Source organism: Symphalangus syndactylus, chromosome 18, assembly GCF_028878055.3.
Source record: "Symphalangus syndactylus isolate Jambi chromosome 18, NHGRI_mSymSyn1-v2.1_pri, whole genome shotgun sequence".
Lineage (NCBI taxonomy): Eukaryota > Metazoa > Chordata > Mammalia > Primates > Hylobatidae > Symphalangus > Symphalangus syndactylus.
The window spans coordinates 27603387-27628667 of record NC_072440.2 but is presented as its reverse complement, the minus strand read 5'-3'; the positions used below and the strand labels follow the sequence as shown (position 1 = coordinate 27628667).

Here is a 25281-nt window from a genome sequence, read left to right as displayed (position 1 = left end):
TGGAAGCTCTGTGCCCCTTCCGGAGTTCCTTGCCCTAAGCATCTCTTCCATCTGGCTGTTCTCTGTATCTTTTGTAATATTCACTATAATAAACCAGGAAATGTAAGTGTTTCCCTGAGTTCTGTGAGCTGCTCTAGCAAATTGATTGAACCTGAGGAGGGGCTGTGGGAACCCCATTTTATAGCTGGTTGATAAAACAATCTGGAGCTTGTGATTGTCATTGGAAGTGGGGGGGAGTCTTGTGGGACTGAGCCCTGTGGGACCTGACTCCATCTCCAGGTTGATAGTGCCAGAATTGAATTGAACTGAATTAGAGGAAATTCAGTGGTGGATTGCTTCCTTGCTGCATGTTGGGGGAAAACCCCACACATTTAGTCACAGAAGAGTTCTGTGTTGATTGTTGAGTGAGAGAATAGAAAAAAACACGTTTTTATCCCTATATTTTCGGAAAATCACATGTGCCACATTTTCTTTATTCATCTGTTGATGGACACTTAGGTTGATTCCATCTCTTGGCTACTGTGAATAGTGCTGCAGTGAACATGGGAGTGCAGACATCTCTTTGGGATAGTGATTCTGTTTCCTTTGGATATATACCCAGAGGTGGGATTGCTGGATCATGTGGTAGTTGTATTTTAATTTTTAAAGGAACTTTCGTACTGTTTTCCACTGTGGCTGTGCTGATTTACATTCCCAACAGTGTGTAAGAATTCCCTTTCTCCACATCCTTGCCAGCATTTTTTTTTTTTGTCCTGTTGGTAATAGCCATTCTAACAGGTGTGAGGTGATATCTCATTGTAGTTTTGTTCATTTTTCTGATGATTAGTGATGTTGAGCACTTTTGCATATACCTATTGGCCATTTGTGTGTGTCATTTTTTGGGAAAATGTCTATTCAAGTACTTTATTTTTAAATCTGGTTATTTGTGGGTTTTTTTTTTTTTTTTTTTTTTGCTATTGAGTTGCATGAGTTCCTTACATATTTTGGGTATTAACTCCATATCAGATGCATGGTTTGTAAATATCTTCCCCAATTCCATAAGTTGCTGTTTTATTTTGCTGTTTCCTTTGCTGTGCAGAGATTTTTTGGTTTGATGTAGTCACACTTATTTATTTTGCTTTTCTTGCTTGTGCTTTTAGTGTCACATCCAAAAAATAACCGCCAAGACCAAAGTCAAGGAGTTTTTCCTCTATGCTTCCTCCTAGGAGTTTTATGGTCTTATGTTTTATGTTAAAGGCTTTATTGCATTTTGAGTTGATATTTGTATATGTTGTAAGATAGGGATCCAGTTTCATTTTTTTGCATGTAGCTATCGAGTTTTCCTAGTATCATTTATTGAAGGATATATCTTTTCTCCGTTGTGTATTTTTAGCACATTTGTTGAAGATTAATTGACTGTATTTATGTGTGGGTTTATTTCTGGACTTTCTATTCTGTTCCATGTGCCCATGTGTCTGTTTTTATGTCAGTACTATAATGTTTTGATTACCATATCTTTGTAATATAATTTTAAGTTAGGCAGTGTGATGCTTCTGACTTTGTTCTTGCTAAAGATTGCTTGAGCTCTTCTGGGTCTTTTGGGATTCCATACAAATTTCAGGATTTTTTTTCTATTTCTGTGAAAAATTGCCATTGTAATTTTGACGGAGATTACATAGAATCTGTAGTTCACTTTGGGTAGTATAGATATTTTGACAACATGAATTCTTCCAATCCATGAACATAGGATATCTTTCATATGACTTATTGTAATCTGTGAACATAGGATATCTTCCCATTTATTTGTATTGCTTCAATTTCTTTCATTTATGTTTTATGGTTTTCAGTTATATATTTTTGTCATGTTTTGATTTTAATAGATTTATTCTGTTGCCATATTTTCTCAGCTGTTTAAATAAAATACTTCTTGAGCCCTTATTTTTTTTGTTCTGAGCCTTAGTGAATACTATATAGTATTTACATTTACCTCAAGTAACTAAAATTGTAAATTACTCAATATTATGTGGGGAAAACTATATATATTATGCTTTTATATGTTCTCAGATACATTAAACATGCAAAATTTACCAAACCAATGGTTTGGTAAATAAAAGTTAGGATATAATTTTCTTTCTCTCTCTCTCTCTTTCTTTCTTTTTCTTTCTTTCTTTCTTTCTTTCTTTCTTTCTTTCTTTCTTTCTTTCTCTCTCTCTCTCTCTTTCTTTTCTTTCTTTCTGTTTTGTTTTGTTTTGTTTTGTTTTGTTTTGTTTTGTTTTGTTTTTTTGAGACAGAGTCTTGCTCTGTCATCCAGGTGGGAGTGTAGTGGTGCCATCTTGGCTCACTGCAACCTCCACCCCCCAGGCTCAAGCAATTCTTGTGCCTTAGCCTCCAGAGTAGCTGGGATTACAGGTGTGCACCATGACACTCAGCTAATTTTGGTATTTTTAAAAGAGACAGTTTCGCCATGTTGGCCAGGCTGGTCTTGAAATCTTGGCCTCAAGTGATCTGCCCACCTTGGCCTCCCAAGTACTGAGCTTACAGGCAAGAGCCACCACACCCGGCCAAGATATAATTTTTATTTTGGAATATTCTGGGTGAAAGATGTATTGCTTTAATGATGTGAAGCCAAAAAGAAAAAAAAAGTGAAGCATACATTTAGAGAGAACTCAAATGAGTTAATTCAACAAACTGAAACATAGCAGATTGCCAAGTTGTGCATTGAAAACTGAGAAATAAAACTAAATCTGCAACGAAATCACAAAGTCCATTATATTAGCGTAGTACTTTTTTTATTGCTCCTATATCTATTTGAATAGCAAGGACAATGTAAGGAGTTCAAATTCTGCATATTTAAAATGCTTTCTGGCAATATCTGAAAATAATCTTATCTAATTTTCTTTATCTTCCTCAACCTGGCAAGGAAATCTAAAAACATTACTAGCTTATATTAATGTTTCCCATTAATTTTCAAGGTTATCAACCTTCCTGTTGAGAAAATTCACATGATGAAAGTTACTTTGAAAATTTCTGTCATATAAACTACTTTGAAAAAAACAGTTGTTTCATAATTTCAGTACAGAGAATCACTGTATACCCTTTACTCAAATTCCTCAAATGGTAATATTTTACTACATTTTACGTTGTCATTCCCTGAGTGGGTGGTTATGTATACATGCAAATAGTTAAATTTTGTCTATAAATATTTCTTAACCATTTGAGAATAAATGAAAAATATGGTGCTCCTTTACCCCTTAATCTTTCATGGTGTATTTTCCTAAAAACGTGGATAGTTTCTTACATAAGCACAGTACAGTTACCAAAATCATAAAATTATTATTGATACAATACTATTAGCTATCTCCAGACCTTATTCAATTTTAGCGAGTTGTCCCAATAATGTTCTCTGTGGCAAAAGAAAATTCCATTACATGTGTTGCTTATAGTTGTTGTGTCTCTGTAGTCTCCTTTAATCTGGGACAGTTCCTCAGTCTTTGTGTTTTCTGGTGTTGATATTTTAAAAGAATCAGACCAGTATTTTTGTTCTTGTGTTTTGCTAGAGTGTCTTTCAGTTTTGGTTTATCTGATATTTCCTTATAATTGGATTCAGGTTAGGCATGTTTGGCAGGAATACTACGGAAGTGATGATGGGTGCTTCTCAGTGCATTGTATCAGGAGGCATAGGACATCAATTTTTCCCGTTACTGGTGATTTTATTAATATCTTTCATCTGCCAAGTTTCTTTTATAGTAAAATTACTGTTTTTAAAAAAATTATTAAGTATCATGTCAGGAGATATTTTAAGCCCTTGTAAATATCCTGTTGATATTTACATTAGACTTTCACCCATTAATTAAGCATTCATTAACGGTTTTTGCTTTAATAAATTATGAGGATGCTCGATGATTTAGAATTCTAACATTTTCCCTTTTGCTTCTTTTTCCCCTTTACTGCTCTATCTCCAAATGGTGTTACTGTCTTCCTTTTTACTGTCCTCACCCCCAGACATGATGCCTTTTGATGACCGCCACCTCAAATCATGAGTGCTTAAAAGTATGCCTTTCTTAGAGCAGGTGCTTTGATCAGCTAGGAGTCTTTTTCATGCATGTGGGTTGGGCTTTCTCTTTCTGGGGAGGATTTTTAAGTAAGTCTTAGGCCCTCCAGAAGTTCTGTCCTTTCTCTGCCATTCAGATTTTCCCAACTCCCCTTACTCTCCGCAGAGTCTTACAGCAGGAGCACGAGGGCGTACCTGCTGGATTTGCTGTTGATTTTATTATGTATAGGTAATTATTATTTGAAATTTGGGCATTTTCTTTCTTCTAATGATGCTATGTACATGCACTTTATGTAGCTTTATTTGCTCTTTTTGTTTGGTGTTGCTTTTTGTGAGACTCAGCTTTATGTGACCACTATTACCTTGGTACCCAGATTCCTATGAGCTACTTTTTGAATAAAGCTGTATAGTCTTTAGTTTTTTCCTCAAGTATTTAAAACATTTCCCCCTCATTTTGAGTCAGTGGTTCATAAAATGTTAGAGGCATAATCAGCTTCTGGTTTTGTAATAAAGGAACAACTTTATAAAATACTCAGTTGGTCTTCCTTTTTGTGAATTATAGGATAGCTGCCATGTGAACAAAAACATATAAAATAATTCTCTGTTTACATAAAACAAGAGTCTCACTCTGTAACCCAGGCTAGAGTGCACTGGCACAATCTCTGCTCATTGCAACGTCTGCCTCCCATTCAGGCCATTCTCCTGCTTCAGTCTCTGAGTAGCTGGGATTACAGGCGCCCGCCACCACACCCTGGCTAATTTTTGTATTTTTAGTAGAGACGGGGTTTCACCATGTTGGCCAGGCTAGTCTCAAACTCCTGACCTCAAGTGATCTGCCAGCCTTGGCCTCCCACCACGCCTGGCCAGAAGTTTTTAAATTGGGAAAATTTTATTAATTCTTAGCTAGGCCAATCTTACCTGCTTTTACTCAGGAAATGTTTTTCTTTCAACTTCCAGGTTGGTGATTTGGATATCAGCTATATTAATATAGAGGGAATCACTGCCACTACCAGCCCTGAATCCAGAGGTTGCACTCTGGGGCCTCAGAGCAGCAAACACACCCTTCCTACAGAAACCAGCCCCAGTGTGTACCCACTTAGTGAAAATGTCAAAGGGACAGCACACACTGAAGCCCAGCGGTCCTTCATGTCACCATCGAGTTCGTGTGCTTCCAACTTGAATCTTTCTTTTGGTTGGCATGGATTTGAAAAGGAACAAAGTCATCTAAAGAAAAGAAGGTAAGATTCTATGTTGTAGAGGAAAACTGTAGAAAATCAAAGAACCTTATAGGTAGACTTCAAAAATTCTAGTTTTAAACTTTTTATTGTCTCTACCACTTTTATCTGCCCATCAAAATGTTGTCCCCTTTTAGGTTCCTGTATTCATTGATTTGAAAGTAAGACACTTAAGAAAACTGATTAAACTATGATAAAGGAAAACCACGATGAGATACCTTATACTCACTTGACTGGCAAAAATTTAAAAATCTAGCAATCCCATGTTTTGGTGAGAATGCATAACATGGAAATTCCTGCATAAAGATGATAGGAGAGAAAATTGTGTAACTTGGGAAAATAATTTGACATTATCTTGTAAAGTCAAATATGCATTTTCCTCTTGTGTACTAGGAGACCTATATGGAGTATTATTATAGCAGCAGGAAATAACCCAAATGTGGAATAAATAAATTATATATAGTTACACAATAGAATGCTGTACAGTAATGAAAATGAATTAGCTACAATTACATCTGCATGCATAATAACATAGACCTTAGAAGCATGAAGAAACAAGAAAAGCCCCAAAATACTTGTTAGATTTCATTTTTATAAAATGCAAATTAAACAATATATTATTATAGGGCACCTACCTGTGTGCATAAGCTATAAAGAAAAACAAGAGGCCAGGCGTGGTGGCTCACGCCTGTAATCCCAGCACTTTGGGAGGCCAAGGCAGACAGAACGCTTGAGCTCAGGAGCTCAAGTCCAGCCTGTGCAACATGGTAAAACCCCATCTCTACCAAAAATACAAAAATTAGCTGGGCGTGGTGGCACGCACATGTGGTCCTGATACTTGGCAGGTTGGGGTGGGAGGATCGCTTGAACCTGGGAGGCAGAAGTTGCAGTGAGCCAAGACGGTACCACTGAACTCCAACCTGGGTGACAGAGTGAGACCTGTTTCAAAAAGAAGAAAAAAAAACAAAAAATAGAGAGAAAAAGAAAAACAAAATAATGAAGGGGAAAAATTTCCTAAATTCAAAATAGTTGTTACATCTAGGGAAGGAAATAGGGAAATGAGAATGGAATGAATCATAACAGTTTCCATGGTAGATGGCCGGTATCCAAGTTTCAAGTTGGATGGTCTCATGAATGTTTGTTTTATTTAACATAATATGTATTTTATATTTTACGTAAAATTTATCTTATATTTATTTTACTTTCAGTTACCTTATATTTTCTTGTATACATAAGAAGTCATTAAAATGATAGTTTCATTGCATCTGATATTACATATATTAGTGTGTGTGCACATGTGTGTGTCCATATCTGTATCTGTCTATCTGATTGTCTATTTTCTTCAGGGAACAGGCTAATTGCCACTAATTGCATTTTATCCTGTTGATCACACTTTCCTTAGGAAGTAGCTTATTTTTTCCCCATATCCTACCCATGTGATTATGTGTTCATTTTCACATATAAAATGAATCAAAGTGAACATAAAATACACACACATATGTGACTATGTATATAAATATCTCTCTATGAATGAACATGCACATAGTGAATGAGTATTCAGCAGAGTTAATATAGAGGGGAGAGAAAGGTAGAGGAACCAGCAATCAGTAGGTGTCCATCACTGAGATACAGCATAATATGCAATTTGAGGTTGTAAAACTTTAGCACATATTGGTACCAAGGGTTATGTGTGATGTGTAAATAATAAAAGACTTGCTTTAGATTTATACTTTGTGAGTTATGGTTTTGTAGATGGTGGGTAGTCACTACTATAATTTGAAGTGATAGGCTAATTTGAACTGTCCACTCGTCTGCTTGGGACAAGACACTGCCAGTCCACACAAGATTCTGTACAGTTTTGCAAAAATAAATTGAGCTATGTGTGATAAATGCATTCTAGTGGATCTTTAAGATCTGTCAAGTGGTCAGGTATGGTGGCTCACACCTGCAATCCCAGCACTTTGGGAGGCCGAGGCATGTGGATCACCTGAGGTCAGGAGTTCGAGACCAGCCTAGGCGGCCAACATGGTGAAACTCCATCTCTACTAAAAATACAAAAATTAGCTGGGCATGGTGGCACACATCTGTAATTCCATCTACTCAGGGGAGGGGCTGAGGCAGGCTAATTGCCTGAACCCGGGAGGCAGAGATTTCAGTGAGCAGAGATGGCACTACTGCACTCCAGCCTGGGGGACGGAGCGAGACTCTGTCTTAAAAAAAAAAAAAAAAGTCTGTCACGTGTGTGAGCTCCCAGATCTCAAGAGATAAATAAGTTCTTTAGAAGAAGTCCTCTAGGAATATAGCATGGAAAAGACACAAATGGTCTCTCTGTTTTATTGATACTTATGCAGATACTTGCAGAGTATCTAAATTATACTTTCTGATCATGGTCTTGTCTTGGAAAGTTTAAACATTTCACTGCTACAGATAGAATTTTTCCTCTGTAGAATATAATTTAGACAAAATATCTGTTCTGAGTACAGGTAATTAGAAGACTCTGTGAAGATGTCACTGCTCGGGGGAAAGGGAGGAAGCCAGGAGAGGAAGGAGAAGCCATTCTACAGAAAAGCTTTCTGGCTGGTTCCACGAGCTGACTTCATCTCCTTTGCCCTCCCTGTCCTCTGAAAAAATGTAGGAATGAAGGGAGAGAAGTCGCAATCCCTGGAAAGCCCTAAGGTGGCTGTGGGTCCCTTCCTTCAGTGGATGTTGTGGTAGGAAGCACAGTTGATAACAAATTCAAAGTGAAATGCACTTAATTTGTTAATAAGCAGATAATAGCCCTAGAGCCTGGAAACTTCTAATGAAGGAGAAATTTGGGGGCACACAGTAAAAACTGGAGTTAGTATAAGGACATAGGTGACTGGGACCTGAGTCCTAAGTTTTCTAGGGTTTAAAAGAATATTTTGGTGAAACTAAAATATGTATACTATATAACCATTGTGTTATATTATTTAAATGTAATAACTGTTTTGAGAAGCCACAAAGGGAAGATAAGTAATAAAACATTAATTTAAAAATACTGTACAGCAAAACATTAAACAGTAGACAAGTGTTTGTTTCATTCTAAAGCTTGTATCTTTCAAACCTTTTTAAAAAACTACAGAATAAGAAATGCATGTCACACCATCAACGTCCCCTACCTCCCATAAAATTTAAGTGAAGTCTTATAAAATGATATGTGCAACATATTCTGATATTTTCTATTCTATTTTTTAAAAAACTCTAGTTACAACCTAATGAACTGATTTCTTATCCCACTACTGGGAATTAGAAAAATAATATCGTAAAACAAGAACCTAGAGGTTATCCTGAAGAATATTGCCTGTGCCACCAGTATCTTAGGTTAATAGCTTAACAAATAAAAGTAGTAGCCCCATTTGAATGAATAGAAACAATGTTTTATAGTATGCAAAATAAAGTACTGATACTTCTAGGATGTATTCAGAGTGATGATGAAATGCTCTCTGTAACTGGAAAGGCTTGTGTTAAAATCGGATATTATTGCGGGCTGCCAATCATTTGAAGAACTATTTTCCACTAGTACGGAGATCACAAGTTGAAAGACAAGTGCTGAGGTACAAGACATTGGCAAGCTTCAACCCGCCTTAAAGTCTCCTTCCGTCTCAGATTGTTGTACTGGGAAACCACGTAGCAACTTGAAATACCTGTAATTATTAGATTAGTACAAAAACCACAATTACTTTTGCACCAACATAATACATTTACCGGAGCATTTAAAGCACCAGCATTTACCAGGAAGATATTCTTAACATGAAGTTTCAGTGTTTTATGAGAAATAGTCGAATAGACTCCATGATATTTGGGTGTCTAATTGAGGTAAAGAGTGAAGTCCACTTCCAATGTGTGCTCTTCTTCTCAATGCCAAGGCCTTCACCTTGGCCCTCAATGAGTTCCCAAAGGAGAAAACCCCACTTTGGAAATCCTTGGTGGTGCCAGCCAGGGCTTCTTCTCACTGCTGGGTTTTCTGGTACCCAGTAGTGCCTGTGAAAGGGTTCAGGGTTAGAAACTGCTCTGTGTTTGCATTAGAGGCATAGTAGAGTAAGACCAGGACTCATACTACGTATTCAGTTAACTTACTGTGTCCATTAAATAGCCTATGGTTTTTTTAAAAAAATAACCTAAACAGTTTAATTCGAAGTTTCATTTTCTGGTTCTTGTATTTCAAAATCAAGACAGTTTCATTGTTTCGTTATTAAAATTATAACTCCAGAACTGTAACAACCAAAAAAAAAAAAAAAAAAAACCACAAAACACACATTTGAAATGCTTCGTACATTAACATGCAGCCAGGAAAGCTGTTGGCCTCCAAGTTTGAATCATTTAAAACGTAATGTTATGGAATAGACCTGGGACATAGAAGGTCAAATTCTTTCCTTTTAATTTCATGGTTTATTAAAGTTAAATGAGGAAAAAAGTTGTTGTCAAGCAGAATTACTACCTGGTTCTAAGGTAGAGTTTTCAAAGGAATCTTTTTTTTTTTTTTTTTGAGATGGAGTCTTGCTCTGTCGCCCAGGCTGGAGTGCAGTGGTGCAATCTTGGCTCACTGCAAGATCTGCTTCCTGGGTTCACACCATTCTCCTGCCTCAGCATCCCAAGTAGCTGGGATTACAGGCGCCTGCCACAACAGCTGGCTAATTTTTTGTATTTTTAGTAGAGACATGGTTTCACCATGCTAGCCAGGATGGTCTCAATCTCTGACCTTGTGATCCGCCCACCTCGGCCTCCCAAAGTGTTGGGATTACAGGCGTGAGCCACCCACCGCGCCCAGCCTCGGAATCATCTTTTTTTAACCTCTAAAAATGATCATTTAGTATGACATGTTTGGGACATTGTACGACTCACTTCTGAACTGTGTCTTGACATGGCCCTGGAGCGGATGGGTGGGATCTTCACACATCTCTCCTTGGTGTGCCTCTGCCCTCCTGAGCTTCCCAGCTGAGGGACAGGGGAGAGAATGACACTTCTGCAGCTTAGTCACATGCAAGTCCCCCCCAGAGGCTTCCCTGCAAACAGCCCAGTGGCTCTGTTTCCACCAGCATGTAAAATATCTGATGGGTTACCATTTGGGATTTGCGATATCAATAATTATATTTACAAAACAGAAGTGGTGAGGTTAGTACTAACTCAAACCAGCTTTTGTTTCTTCAGGCATTTGAAATGTCTTTTGCCCCAGTCGTGGCGGCTCACTCCAGCAATCCCAGCACTTTGGGAGACTGAGGTGGGTGGATCCATTGAGCCCAGGAGTTTGAGACCAGCCTGGGCAACATAGCAAAAAACACAAAAATCACAAAAATTAGCCGGGCATGGTGGCGTACGCCTGTAGTCCCAGCTACTCTGAAGGCTGAGGTGGGAGGACCGTTTGAGCCTGGGAGACATAGGTTGTAGTGAACCAAGATCGTGTCACTGCACTCCAGCCTGGGCAACAAGAACAAAACTGTCAAAACTGTCTCAAAAAAAAATTAAAAAATAAGAAAGAAAATGAAAGAAAGAAATGGCTTTTGCTAGGTAGGAATGTTCATTTGGGGTAACATAAAATTTTGTTTAAAAAGAGATTTGGAGGGAGGAGAAAAAGGCTAAGTAAATACTAGTTGGAAATTAAATGAATACCTATTGTACCGCCCCACCCCGCCCCTCAGTGAAAGAACCTGAATTCAGAGAAGTAGCAACCAGTGACACTCTGTGTCCTTCCTTGCTTCTTTACTTACTTGCTGGCTTTGTGCTTTAGTTCTAGCCTTGATGCCTTGGACGCCGACAGTGAAGGGGAAGGGCATTCTGAGCCATCGCACATCTGTTACACTCCAGGGTCTCAGAGCTCCTCAAGAACTGGGATTCCTAGTGGGGATGAATTGGACTCTTTTGAGACTAACACTGAACCGGATTTTAATATCTCCAGGGCTGAATCACTTCCTCTATCAAGTAATCTACAGTCGAAGGTATTCTTATTGGTATTAATTCGGTATATTGCAAGTGTGGAGAATATGTTGTCTACGTTTACCCATCTGTATCTGAAAGACATATTATATTTTATTCATACATATGAACTATTTTTTTGAGACCCATGTGATATATAATTGAGTCTGTCTTTTTAATCTTTCCCACTCTGTTTTAATTTTTAGAATCTTTACTCAAAATGGCTGATTTACATTTTCATTAATTCACCATGAGTACATACCATCTTTCTTTCACATTCTTGGAAAATTTTATCATGTTACAATGATTTCTCCCATCATCTCTTAAGCAAAGGGAGAAAAACTGATAGTATTAAATGAGTTTAAGTGATCAAACTTGTTTTGCTCACGTAAATAATTGCGTGGCCCTGATAATGAGGTAAATGATGTTAATAAGGTAGAAGTGATATTTATTGAGCATTTCTGGCTGTTTGAACTAATCTGGAACATCACAATTTTGTCAACTTTTCCATAGTAGCCAGATTTTCTCTTGTTGGCTATTTCACATTGGAGTTTCATTTAGGTGTGCTTGTTTTTTTGTTATTTTTCACTTATTTATTTATTAAAAAACTAAATACATTCCTCTGAATGTAAGAAAGCCCTTTTGTGTTTGAACACATTTTTTTTCCTATTTGATTTGTTATTTTCTGCTTGTTTTCTTCTTCAGTTTACCTATTACTGTAAAACAGTGTGTGCTATGGCAAAACTTCTCTTTCTAACATATGGTTGTTATGATAATACCTTATTTTTGTAGCATGCCCTACAATATACAAAATATGTTTTATGTATGTACAAAATATATAATTGCCTCATAAGTCACCTATTACATAAGTAGTGCTTTTATTTAATTTTATTTTTTGAGTAGATGAGATTCTGGAAAGGTTAGAGTTTTGTCCAGCTTTGTATCACCAGCTTGCTGATAGACTCAGAACTCAATCCTGCATCCTCTACCCTCTGCTCTAAGACCTGTAGAGCTGCCATAATCTTTTGCATCTGAAGGTCATGTTATATTTCTGGATAATGAGAAATTTGTATGGTTGTTACGTAGATACTTCTTAGTTTTGCATGTTGAGTGGAATTGTGAAAAGTTCATCATTACTTGGATGAAAAATAATCCAGTCTTTTGAAACAGTTTCATGTTGCTCATTTTTAGGAAGAATCTGAACATAAATATATCTGCCTTGCCTCTGTAATTACCCAGTATAACTTATTGCCAAAGTTTTGGACAATTTTCAAAGTTCCATTGTCATGACAAATGGTTACCACGTATACATGACTTTGAGGAGGGCCCTTAGTGGCCAGCTCACTGTTTAGGGTTATAGGACAACTTGGGTTGGCCTTCTTGCCATCCAGGCCCAGTAGGTGCTCCCTAATAAGATAGGAGCCACAGCCCAAGGCCCTTTGAAACAAGGTCAGGCTTCTATTTTTCACCTTTCCTCCAGGCTCCTTAACTAAACTAATGAAGTTAGGGTAACCATGTGTTTTTCCTTAGAGGAAACAAAAGAGACCAGTGCTCATGAAGGTCAGTTTCTGATGGTTTAATTTTAGTAAAGAGTTTTGCATTGTTTTCTTTTAGCCTTAACCTTAAGTAATGTCTTAAAAATGCATGGGCAGGATCAATCCTAAGGCCTTTAGGATAGAAGTTGGGTATTACAAATGGCTTCAATGGAGTTCTATTGCATATTCACTTAAATTTTCTGAAACATATAAGAAAACTGTGTTTTAATGATCTTGCCATCTTGCATTTTCATGTATGTTGCCGATATAATAATAGGAATAATAAGTAATTGGGACGATATGAACAAAACTGGCAGGTCATTTAAAAGTAGTAATATTAAGGATGTATAAATTAGTGATATTCAAACATCCACCCCAGAAAGTGCTAGATGGAAGGTCTATCAAAAATTGAGTACAGATTGGAAAGATTTGTATATTAACTGGATATATTTTTCCCTAAATGTTAACAGCTAACATTATAAATTTAAATTACGGTTTGGAAGTCTAAAAAACTCTTATAATTGTAAGTGGCTATTCCACTATCCTCTAGTAATCCTTAAATGTAGAAATCTCAGTTAATATAGAATTCTGTTGGAGGGCTACAGTAAAATAACAAAATAACTGACACCTCAGGTAAAAATAATAAGTCAAACTCATTGTTGAATATACAAAGAAAAAGTCATTTGTCTTAAGTTTTCATTTTTAGCCAAGTTGGCTAGGATATCATAGTTGCATTCTATAGTATATACAGGAACTATTCCCCAAACTGAAGGTTGCTAAAGTATTAAAATGGCAATAACATTTTAAAAATTGTGAGAAGAAAACAGAAACACATAATGAGATCATATCAGAAATGTTCAGGTTGAATCTCTTTTCAAAGGTGCTAATTTAGTAACATTTGAGGTGGTGAACATATATTTTCAGATCTCGTGTAAATTTTTAAAAACTTTATTATAATCTCTTTTAGGAATCATTGCTTTCTGGAGTTCGCTCACGTTCTTATTCTTGCTCATCACCCAAAATTTCTTTAGGAAAAACACGTTTGGTGCGTGAATTAACAGTGTGCAATTCAAGTGAAGGTAAGCATCATTTGACATTTGGCTTTGAAAACACTCTATTCCAGAACAGATTTTTCAGTTAGTATAAGTACATAAAATATTCAAGAACAGCAGACAAGAATTTTCAGTTCTGTTTTCATAACTGGTTTTTCTAAGCCTGACAAAATTCTTTTCTCATTGGATAACAGCCAAATTTGATTTTGCTCAGATTTGATTTTGATGAAATTACAAATACATACACACCTCTCTGTTGCTTTATTCTTTGAATAAAATGTTTTCTTCAAGGATAATGTAAATTAGAATTGATTCTAGTTATATTATTACGAGGGCCTTATGGGATTTTGAGTAAATTATAAAAATTACTTTTGTCTCATATATACATTGCTAACATAATCCAACTCCTCAGAGCCAGAGTGTTGCAGAATGGATTTTCTTCTTTCTTTTTTTAGAAAGGGACTTTGGAGAGTTGAAATAACGTATTTGTAACATGAGTAAATATATCTCAACGTTTTTTTGGTGGCAACGTAAGCAATTAGAAATATAACTTTTAGGCAATAAACTTAATTGAAATATAGGATACATACAAAAAGGAGTGCAAATCATAAACATGCATCTTGAATTTTGAAGTGAATTCAGATCTATAAATGGAAAAATTATGTACAACTTAGAGCTCCCCTTGTGTCCTCTCTAAACCACTCCTCCCATTTTCACCTGCCCCCATTTTGAAATGTAATTATTTCATACTTTCTGTAATTAATATGTAATAATTATATTAAAAAGCATATTTGAAAGTATTCATGCCAATGCATAATACATAGCATTATAATAAAATTTTTGTCAATGTCTTAGAGAATATCTTTATTGTCTATTATCCTTAAGGGACTTAAAAGATTCAGAAAGCAGGAGATGAACTTAAGTACTTAAGTACTCTTAAGTACTACTCATATATTTTCTCAAGATAAAATATTTAAAATAGGATTTATTTTATTCCCTCTCTTTTTTCTTATTCTTGCTTATTAAATTGTTATTTTGCATTTTTATACCATGCAGAACAATACTGAAAACATAATCTTGGTGCTTGAAACTGCTATCCTAGAATAATGACATATATGCTAGATGTTCAATAAATATTTGTTGAGTGAATATGAGAAAAAGATAAAACACAAAAGAAATGCTACCATGATTTTTGTTTTCCTTTTTCTGGGATGTACTGTTAGAAGAGAAGAGAGCAAGACTGATAATACATGTCAGTTTTTATTTTTGGAATGGGGAGATGAAGAAAAGTTACAAGAGAAAGAAAGGATACAACTACCTTGAGAGGGCAGGATAAAGAAGATGGATTGAATTTGTTCTGGATTTTTGTTTTTTACTTCATGGGTTCTTTCTAGGTCTCCAGGTCTCCCCAGCCTTAGTTTAGGTTGGTATATTTTTAATAGCAGCTTGACACCTTTTCACTGATAGTCCCAGCTGATGAATTAACTTCACATTGTTACTATTTGGAAAACATGTTTAAGTTTTCTGTGCTTCAAATTATGGCTTTGCCTTTAGATCTGTGGTCCTTGATCTATGAAGGCAGATATCTCTAGAGTTTGAAATTATTGACCACACAAGAGTAAACTGATTGTTCACAAGGGAAAATAGCCCTAATTTACTTATTCTTTAATGATCAAGGAAGGGTGTCTTTACTTTACATGCAAGCCTGAAACCTTTGCATTTGAGTTAGAAAGAATAAAAAGCTGATATCAACTGCTTTGGTTTTCAGTAAATGAAACCTTATCTTTAAACGGTATATTTAAAGACAAGGCTACTTGAATGAAGTTTGATACTATCCAGAAGGTAACAGTTAGAACCAGGCAATTTAGTTTGAGGCTACTCACTAAATATATGAAAATTCCAATGGATAGACTTATATGGCTGCAAACATTTGGATTGATACCATTTAGGTCAGTCAATACCATAGGACTATGAAAAATAAATTAACTACTAATGAAGAAGGAATAATTTTATCTGTGTTTATGTAATCAAAGCACAAATGTGAAAGCTTGCCTAATGCAAAGATATATTCTAATGTTTCATTGTTTAGTCTGCTTGGATTAATCAAAAGTAGATTGACGTTTGTGTTTCCATAAATCCTTTCTTGATGAGTTTTGAATAGCCCTAAAAAATTTCAAGTCTATTTGAACAGAGTCCAAGTCTCCTTATGTCCCAGAGGGAAGCTCCCATATAAGAGCTGTAATGCAGATGTACAAACCTAGGATGCTTTCAGTCCTTTATATTATTATTTGTGATGTTCTGTCTTCCTTGTCACTTCCAAAGAGTTACTTACTGTAATTTCTCTTGTGTCTTTTTTTTTTTTTTTTTTTGAGCCAAGGGTACGATGTTGGCAACTTTATTTTTGATGTTTGTATACATAAAACAAAATCTAGTTTTATAATTCCCTTTGGTCTATTGTAGATTTAGGTAGAAAGGAACATTGCCAAATTAAAATGATAACTACATTTTCACCAAGGGGGACAAAGGTGTTCTGCATTTAAGAATTTGAGGAATGACATAAATGTACTTTTGAAAACGTTGTGAGCTGATGGATGGAATTTGATTGGATTTTGAACAGTTGGTGGCTTATTCTCTTGGTACCTCAGCCTATTTACCATAAAAATAGTGATTTCTGCCTGTGGCTTAATTTGAGGAACACTTGATAATGGCTATAAAATAAAGGCTTCAAATTCTTCAAAGTAGATTTCCTATTACATACAAGATAGTATTAGGTGCAACATTTGATACTACCCATTTCAGGGGATATGTATTTGTTTTCCTCCTTATGCATCATTTCCCTTTGCAACCTAGTTTTGCCTCTTCACTGTTCTGGATTGTGAGAGTGAAGGATTTGTCCCTGCTCTGTAGATGGTGTGCTCCACAGTGACTGCCCCCTCCTTCAGGCTCTCTCACTGTCTAAATCAGTGTCTCTACTCCACCCCTGTAGTAAGTACTTCAACTCTGGAAACAAGATGGCTCCAAGCTGCTTGCATGAACCTCCCCTTCTGCCCCCCTCCACAAGTCCAGTGAAAAAAGTGGTCCTCCCTTTCCCATGAGCCACAGAGCACATCTCTGAACTCGCTGCTGCTAGGATTTTATGAGGACATTGCAGCTGTATGAAAATTAACTCTTCTTATGCTGTCCTTCAAGACTTCATTTGAGCTTTGTTTAAAAGCAGTTATTTATTGGTTCTCTATGTTAGGGGATTAGTGTTATGAAGAATAGCGATGACTCTAGTGAAAAGTATCCAAAAAGATAGAACTAATTTTCTGCACTTCTGAAAATGTTTGCTGTCCCTTGCTGATGCTAACTTAGTTCATAAAGTCATTAAATGTTGGCATATTTTGGCCTTCTCCCAACCCTCTTTAAATTATGGAAAGTGATAAAAAAAATCCAGAGCAATGTCTTATATAAGGTTACTCATTTTCTCATTATTTTCTAGCTGGTAGTGTGTATAATGATACAGTATGGTTGAGTATGCATTTCAGACTAACATATGACTGCCAGTTTGTCTGCCTTAGTTTTCATTTTATTGTTCTGTGTCTTGTAGAGCAAAGAGCTTACAGCTTACCGGAGCCACCAAGAGAAAAAAGGTACTTTAACTATTCCAATTTTCCTGAGAAACTGCATGATCTTTCTTTGGAAATGTCCGCACATCATTTTTGCTATCTGTTCACTAGTTCATGAGAGATTTCCATGTAACAAGCCTGCCTAAGACCCTTTGCTCCCTCTGAGATCTTTATCAGGATAGATCTGCCAGCCCTCCCCTTTCAGTCCTTGGCTGTGCAGGCCTCAGGATGGGGGACAGCATGTTCTGTTTGGGTATCTTCAAAGCCAAACACCCTCAAGGGGAGCAGTGTGAGGACCACCTGTTTTAGAAAGGCAACATGTTTTCTCCAGCTCTGTTCCACCGTGACAAGGGGACTTACTTTAGTAACAGAACCCTGGGTGGTCAATGATAGAAAGTGCCTAAACATCCCAACTGTCTCTCTATGGATGTTTGCCTAGTAGCCCTTCAGCTGGAAACAAAGAATAAACAATGCAGAAGACTTTTAAGCATGATCAGTTTCCTGGTTGAGATGCAGATTTAACCTAAGCATCTCTTTCTCCTAGAAGGTAAAACTGTTGTTGGAGTATAGCTTGGGAAACAGACCAGTGTGCAAGCATGATTATTGGTTTCTGTTGGTGTTGAATAACTAACTGCCCATGAGTCACACTGTGAAATAACCCCAGGGTTATATGCAAGACAAGTGCCAGAATGGCACACATGTTTGACTTTAAGAGACCATCTGACAAGAGTGAAATGGTTTAATTTTGTTTAAGATTAATGCTAAAACTTTGAAATGTTTTAGTATACGGATCAAGATGGGGTGTTTTGTTTTAAATCTTGAAATCAAAGTATTAATAAGAAAAAGCCTCCTTTGGATCATTTCTATTTTTTTTTTTTGAAACCAGAATAGAAACTTTCAAATGATACAAACAGAGGAAGATTAAGAATGCCCTTGAAAGATAGGATGATGATGAAGTTGACTTCGTGACAGTGGCAATGAGGATGATGATAGCAAAAGCAGTAATTACTGACAATTATTTGAACATTTGTATGTGCCTTGTACTGTTTTAAGCAGTTTACATTTGTTACCTCATTTAAGCAATTTACTTCCTCATTCTGGAATTTGATCTTCATCTTGGCCATCATTTTGATTAACAGTCATCTTTTTAACAACTGGAGAAATAATGGATTGTTATCAAGAATTTTTAAAATTAAAAATATAAAAAATATTCATTTGTCATTAGGAGAGAGATTTAAGACCGAAGGAGCCAATGTTATACTTGGCTAAATAGTAGCCTATAAAATATTTTCACTTCGATGGCATGTGTATGAAGTTTCTTTTTATCTGGTTCCTCGTTCTCTGTCACTCTTGTTTTTGTTTTCTATTTCTTTCTATTCTTTAGTCTTTCTTGGTCCACATTCTGAAAGCATCTTACTCTCTCAGCCATATTCCTTGGTGTATCTAGTATAGTAGATCTTTCATCTCACCCACTCTATTCCTGCTATCTTATCTTGTTGGATATGCCAATAAGATCCCAAGCCATACCTAATGCTTTGCTTTGGTCATGTTATAGGTATTTACCTGAGATGATGCCTTCTTTGATATTCTCTTATTTGTATTAATCACTTAGTTTCTAGAAAAGGGGACATCCATGTAAAAAAATGAGCTCACTCTATATCTTGCAGGCTCATTTCAGCAGACACTCTATTCTAATTTCTTAAAGATTATATGTCATGACTTGATTATTTTACTGCCACCGTCTGTCTTAAATCTGTTATATGTATTTCCTCCTTCTACTCCTCTTTCTTCACATCTGAGGATCTGAGTGTTAACAGAAGTTCCACTGTGTCAATTTTCAATCTGCATAGCAGGAACTTCTTTCATCCCTTTAGGCCGGGTGCGGTGCCTCATGCCTGTAACCCCAGCATTTGGGCAGGCAGAGGTGGGTGGATCCATCTGAGGTCAGAAGTTTGAGACCAGCCTAGTCAACATGAGGAAACCCTGTCTCTACTAAAAAATACAAAAATTAGCCAGGTGTGGTGGCAGGCGCCTGCAATCCCAGCTACTCAGGAGGCTGAGGCAGGAGAATGGCTTGAACCTGGAAGGCAGAGGTTGCAATGAGCTGAGATCGTGCCACGGACCCTAGCCTGGGCGACAGAGCCAGACTCCATCTCAAAAAAAAAAACAAAAAACCCAAAAACAACAACAACAACAAAAAAACACTTTAGATGCCAATTCTTTAAATAGATTAAGGGTTAAAATATTAAGAATCCATATTCTTAATATATTTTCAATGTCTATTTACCTATTGAAAAGGCAATACCATTAGAAGCTCTGAGAAGGGTTTGTAAAACTTTATTGTGAGTGATGCTATCAGTCATCAGACTAATAATAGAGATTAGACATTCTTGTTCTGGGATATTAAAAATAACTTAATCTTTCCAGATTCTTACAAATGTAAAAGCTATTTAAATTCTATTATGAAATTATTTGAGGGTTTTCTCTTCTCAGTTATTTTCTAAAGTGCCTGATTTTAATATAGGTAAATATCACATAGTTAAATTACATATGAAATGAAGCAACCAACCTTCTACATTTTCCCAGAGGTTATACAGTATTACCCATCTTCATAATCTGATAGTGGATTATGACTATGATATTCACATTTCTACCAGGTTGGGTGATGGTTTAAGTTTTCATATTTAATGTTTCAGCCTTTTTATGTTTACACTGTTATCTCTCAGGTCTTATCAACCTCAGCTTAAAAAGTTGAAGTATTGGCTGGGTGTGGTGGCTCACATTTGTAATCCCAGCACTTTGGGAGGCTGAGGTGGGCAGATCACCTGAGGTCAGGAATTCCAGACCAGCCTGGCCAACATGGTGAAACCCCATCTCTACTAAAAATACAAAAATCAGCCGGGCATGGTGGTAAGCACCTGTAATTCCAGCTACTCAGGAGGCTGAGGCAGGTGAATCACTTGAATCTGGGAGCCTGAGGTTGCAGTGAGCCAATATCGCGCCATTGCACTCCACCCTGGGCAACGAGAGCAAAACTCTCTCTCAAAAGAAAAAAAAAAAAAAGTTAAAGTGTCATGTTGTAGAAGTATAAAGGATATATGGTAAATTGTGCATTTATTAGTTTTTAATCAATGCGGAAATTGTTGTTTTTGATATAGTCTTCTGTAGCAGGGGAGTTGGGAGTAGAGTTGGGTAACCAAGAATTAATTTTCTTTTATTTGCAATAGTTTAGTTGTGTTCCTGCTGGGAAGTACAAAAGGGGCTTCTTGACCTCAAAATCCACAATGACCTAACCATTGTTTAATTCTGACATTAGGTCTCCTCATCACTCTTCTCTTCTCTTAGACATTGGACAGCATTTGGTGGGGTCACAAAAGGCCTTCCAAGAGAGGAGTCTTTTCAAACTCTCAAATGTATTTTTTCCCCCAATTCTGAAAGTGAGCCTATTGAATATTATGGCACAAATTTTGCAAATTAGGATGTGTAAGACACCAGAGGTTATGGAAAATTTTGGATTCTATTAACCAATCAGTTATCCTAGGTAAAAATGACTAGAGGTAACATGGAAGTAGAAAGGAAATTAAGAGGGTCTGAGATTCTTTCACTACTCTGTTGGCATAGGGTATATTTAATTCTATTCACTCCCTTTTTCTTCTGCCTTTTAAAATGTTTTCTCTAAGCAGCAAACCCAATTTCATTTACAGTGCAGGCTTTGAGTAACAGGACATAACCCTGTTCTGACTATACCTTTAGATCTACATGGTCAAGAGGCAGCTCTTAAGCCATGTATTATTTTTTTTCCTAAATGCATTAATAGGTTTGAGCTCTAAAACCTAATATAGAGCTTAAATAACTTAAAGTTTTATTATAATATGTACCATATTAAAGTGTGGAAGGGGTCTTGGAAATAATTTAGTCTAAGCCTGTCATTAATTAGATAAGAAAAATCAAATTCCTAGAAAGTTGTCATTGAAAGCAATATTTTCACAAAATATAGTAATATATATTTTGGTGTAAATCAGTAATTTAATTGCTTTTAAATACTTCCCAGAGATAAATGTGTTAGTTATCAGTATGGAAAGGTGAGAATTTTAGGGGGTAGGAGAGACTTTAGTTAGGAAATAATCACTATGGAAATCATCTACAGAAGTGTTACCTGGTTTGACATGATATTTAGGTTGATTTTTAATTTATTCTTTCCTCAGTAATAATAGAAATATAAGATTGTCAGAGGCAGCTCTAGGGGGAATTGTAACTTTCATAGTCTGGATATGTATTTTTCTAGAGAATAATTGTACTGTGGATTAGAAGAAAATAAACGGTGTTCAGGGTATTCATGGGCTGGGTACAGTTACCTCTACCTTGCTTCTTATTTTATGGAGTATCCACAGCCTCTCTCCTCCACAACCTAGAGAGTCTCAGATTGTACTGAGTGGGAGAGGCTGCACTGAGTGGCAGTCAGTCTGTTTCTCAGGCCGTATCAACAAAGGAAACGTGTCTACTGAGTATTATCTCTGTGTTCCAAAAATAAATAAAATCCAGTTGCATATTGTTGGTTATTTGGCTTCTCTGTGCTCTGGGGAATTCTTACTAGCATAGTAAACAGGAAGTTGAGTGTTTTCAGGGTAAAATTATAAGTCTAAGGTTTATTTCCTCAATATTTTATTATGAAAAATTTCAAGTATACAGAAAAGTTGAGAGAATTATCTAGTGTATACCCACTTCCACCACCTATGTTCTATAATTGTTGACATTGTGAGATTGTTGCTCTAGTCACATGTCTGTTCACTTATGCTATAAGGTGTATTTTTAATGAATTTTCTTCCTCTTTAGAACAGCCACTAAAACCTGAAAAAATATATACACATACACACACGTGTATACACATACACACACGTGTACACACACACACGTGTACGCACACACACACGTGTATACACACACACGTGTATACACACACACGTGTATACACACACACACACACGTATATTCCTGTTTAAGTCCTATAGGCCATAACGGATTCTGTTTTTGTAGAATTCAGGAAGAAGAATGGGATAAATACATCATACCTGCCAAATCAGAGTCTGAAAAATATAAAGTGAGTCGAACTTTCAGTTTCCTCATGAATAGGATGACTAGCCCTCGGAATAAATCAAAGGTAATTAAAGTTATTCACTTATTTTCTGTAAAATATAGATGTTTCAGTTTCTCAGCAGTTAGTATAATTTCCACTTTCCCTTTAAAATCACTTACCTTAGATTTTATTTACACATATTTCTTATGGAATATTGCTAAAGCCCAGAATATCACATTTAGGTGTTATGGTGTCCCTCTGTGTGCAGTCCTTATATTCTGATGGAAAATGTAGAGACTTTGCTCAGATGATTTCTATAAGAAGGTTGTCTCACAGCATTTTCCTTTTCTCATTTTCCCCCAATTTCCTGCTGCTGCTGCTGCTGCTGCTGCATCTGAAGACAAAAAGCAAGGATGCCAAAGATAAAGAGAAGCTGAATCGACATCAGTTTGCCCCAGGAACATTCTCTGGGGTTCTGCAGTGTTTGGTTTGTGATAAAACACTCCTGGGGAAAGAGTCACTGCAGTGTTCCAGTAAGTTCGCAGGTCTACGTGCGCTGTCTTTGCATTTCATCTCCTGACAGTAACCTTGGAAAGAGGCTCATTGCTCAATACATTTACATAAACCTTTTTAGTGCTGCACATATGACTGAACTGTTTACCAAGCAACGACTGATACTTAGAGTCAGTGTGTTTTGTCCATAACTGATAGCCTGTCTGATCCCCAAATTTGTATACCTCACTTGATGTCTCCACCGGGATGTCTAAAGAGCGTCTCAGATGTTACAATCTCCCCCTTCTGTGCTCACCTGAAAGCTGATGCTCTCAGCTTTTAATGGCAGCTTGATCATTCCAACCAGATATTCATGCCAAAACTTTTGGAGTACCTCTTTATACCTCCCATTTTCTCACATCCCACATCCAATCCATCAACAATCCTCTTGGCTCTATTTTCAGAAAACATATAAAACCCAGGCACTTGTCACCCTACCACTGATATCATTCTGGTCTAAAGCCACCATTTCTACAGCATTCCATCTGGCTTCCTTGTGCTTTTACCCCTAAAGTCTGTTCTCAAAGCATTAGCCAGAGTGAGCTTGTAAAGGCATATATCACTGCTTTCAAAAAAATCTCCCAATGGCTTCCTATACCTCAAGTATAGACTGAAGTCCTTAAGTCCTTAGAATGACAGCAAGCTCCCATGTGATCTGTCCTCTCCCTCCCTCCCTCTGCTCCAGTCACACTGGCATCTTTGCTGTTTTTTGAACATGGCAGTCGTGCTCCTGCCTTAGGGCTTTCTCTGGCTTTTCCTTCTGATTGCAACACTCTTTCCTCAGATACCCACATGGATCACTCAGACAATAGCTTCTCAGGCAGCCTTTCCTGATCTCCCAGTGCCTGGCTCATCCTTGCCCTCCTCCTGGCATTTTTTCCCATTATAATATTTACCACCATCTAACTTATGATACAGTTTGCATATGGGGGCTAGATTTTTGTCTGTTGAATTTGTTCTCTGCTATATGCAGAGTGGCTAGAACAATACCTTGTACATAGTAGGGACTTAGTAAATATTTGTTGAATGAAAGAATAATTCAGAGAAAAAGTAGTGAGGCGCAGGCAGGTGGAATAGATTTCAGGGTATTTGTTGATTGCCAGAATTGTGGGAATATTTGGGAGGTGGGATGGGAGCACAAAGGGAAGAGAGGAGCAGGGGAAGTTTACATCTGAAGCTCCTCATTAAATTCGTTGAAAATGATTGAATTAGAAAATTTAGATGTATCTACAGCTTGACATCTGATCAAAATACAATGCACATATGGCATTAGAGGCAGATTGAATTTTCTTCTCACAGTTGACACTGTCTTTAATTATGCTGACTTTATTGCATGTTTGAATTTTGCTTTCCTTGAAAACCTGATTTCTTTCTTTTCCTGGATCTGAAGTAGCGTCGGGCTGCTCAGATGTGGTTTAATCTCCTACATTTTTAGAGATTTGCTCCAAGTGTCGTTTATGGGTTGTTTCTGGCCTGCCCACCCTTCAGCGGTCGGTTCATTCGTGTGATAGGCATGTGTTTCCTAGGTGGTTGTTCCACCCTCGTGGGTGGACTTGTGGACTTGACCCCTTCAATGCATCCCCGGCCACACCCAAGACCTTTCCCTCCCCTGTTTTAAGACAGACTCAAGTTGAATAATCTCCACCCACTGCTTTTAAGCCTGTCTCTGCCATTTCTTCATTAACCATCCGCATTTTGACCTCTGTGCATACTGCTTAACAGAAGTTCTGCTTTCGATGGAAACTGAGAGTCACTTTCTAGTCAAGTCTGGGTCTTTCCTCATTGTTCAGACTCACTGGTCTCTTGTTTCCAGGTTGACATCTCTCCTTTCAGGGATGTTTCCTTCTTTTCCGTGGCACACTACTCTTCTGTTTTACCATCTGGGTTGTCTCCTTTTCCCTAATACTGGGTACGTGCAGAACTTAGTTCTTGGGTACTTGTTCATTTTTCCTTGATTGTTTCTAAGTATAGTCATCCAATCTTATATTCCAAGATATCATATTTAGACCTGTTACTCCTATATTAATATCTTCTTTCCTCACTTTGTATTTCCATATTCAGTTGCCCAGAGGCTGAGAAACCATGTAATTTATGGCCACTTCGGAGAATTATGGTAAAAACTACAGGTATAAACTAAGACTGTGGAAGTCACAGGGGCTCATAGGGAGACCATGTGTGGGAATCATCACTCAGAGATTTCATCGTCTTCGAAACCCAATGTGTCTAAAACCGACCTCAAAGTCCACGCCCAGCAGGCCATCCTT

At 37.0% G+C, this 25281-nt stretch overlaps 1 protein-coding gene across 4 annotated transcripts in view; it reads left to right on the top strand.

Moving 5' to 3' along the window:
- Positions 1-25281, top strand: part of ARHGEF28 (Rho guanine nucleotide exchange factor 28) — a 306206-nt gene that overhangs the window by 205380 nt on the left and 75545 nt on the right. For all 4 annotated transcript variants that reach the window (XM_055254426.2, XM_055254425.2, XM_055254424.2 and 1 more), the window contains 6 exons: positions 4988-5268; positions 11012-11219; positions 13699-13810; positions 17373-17415; positions 22426-22549; positions 22866-22998. In XM_055254426.2, coding sequence (XP_055110401.2) covers positions 4988-5268; positions 11012-11219; positions 13699-13810; positions 17373-17415; positions 22426-22549; positions 22866-22998 — 901 coding nt within the window. The remainder of the gene's footprint in view (positions 1-4987; positions 5269-11011; positions 11220-13698; positions 13811-17372; positions 17416-22425; positions 22550-22865; positions 22999-25281) is intronic.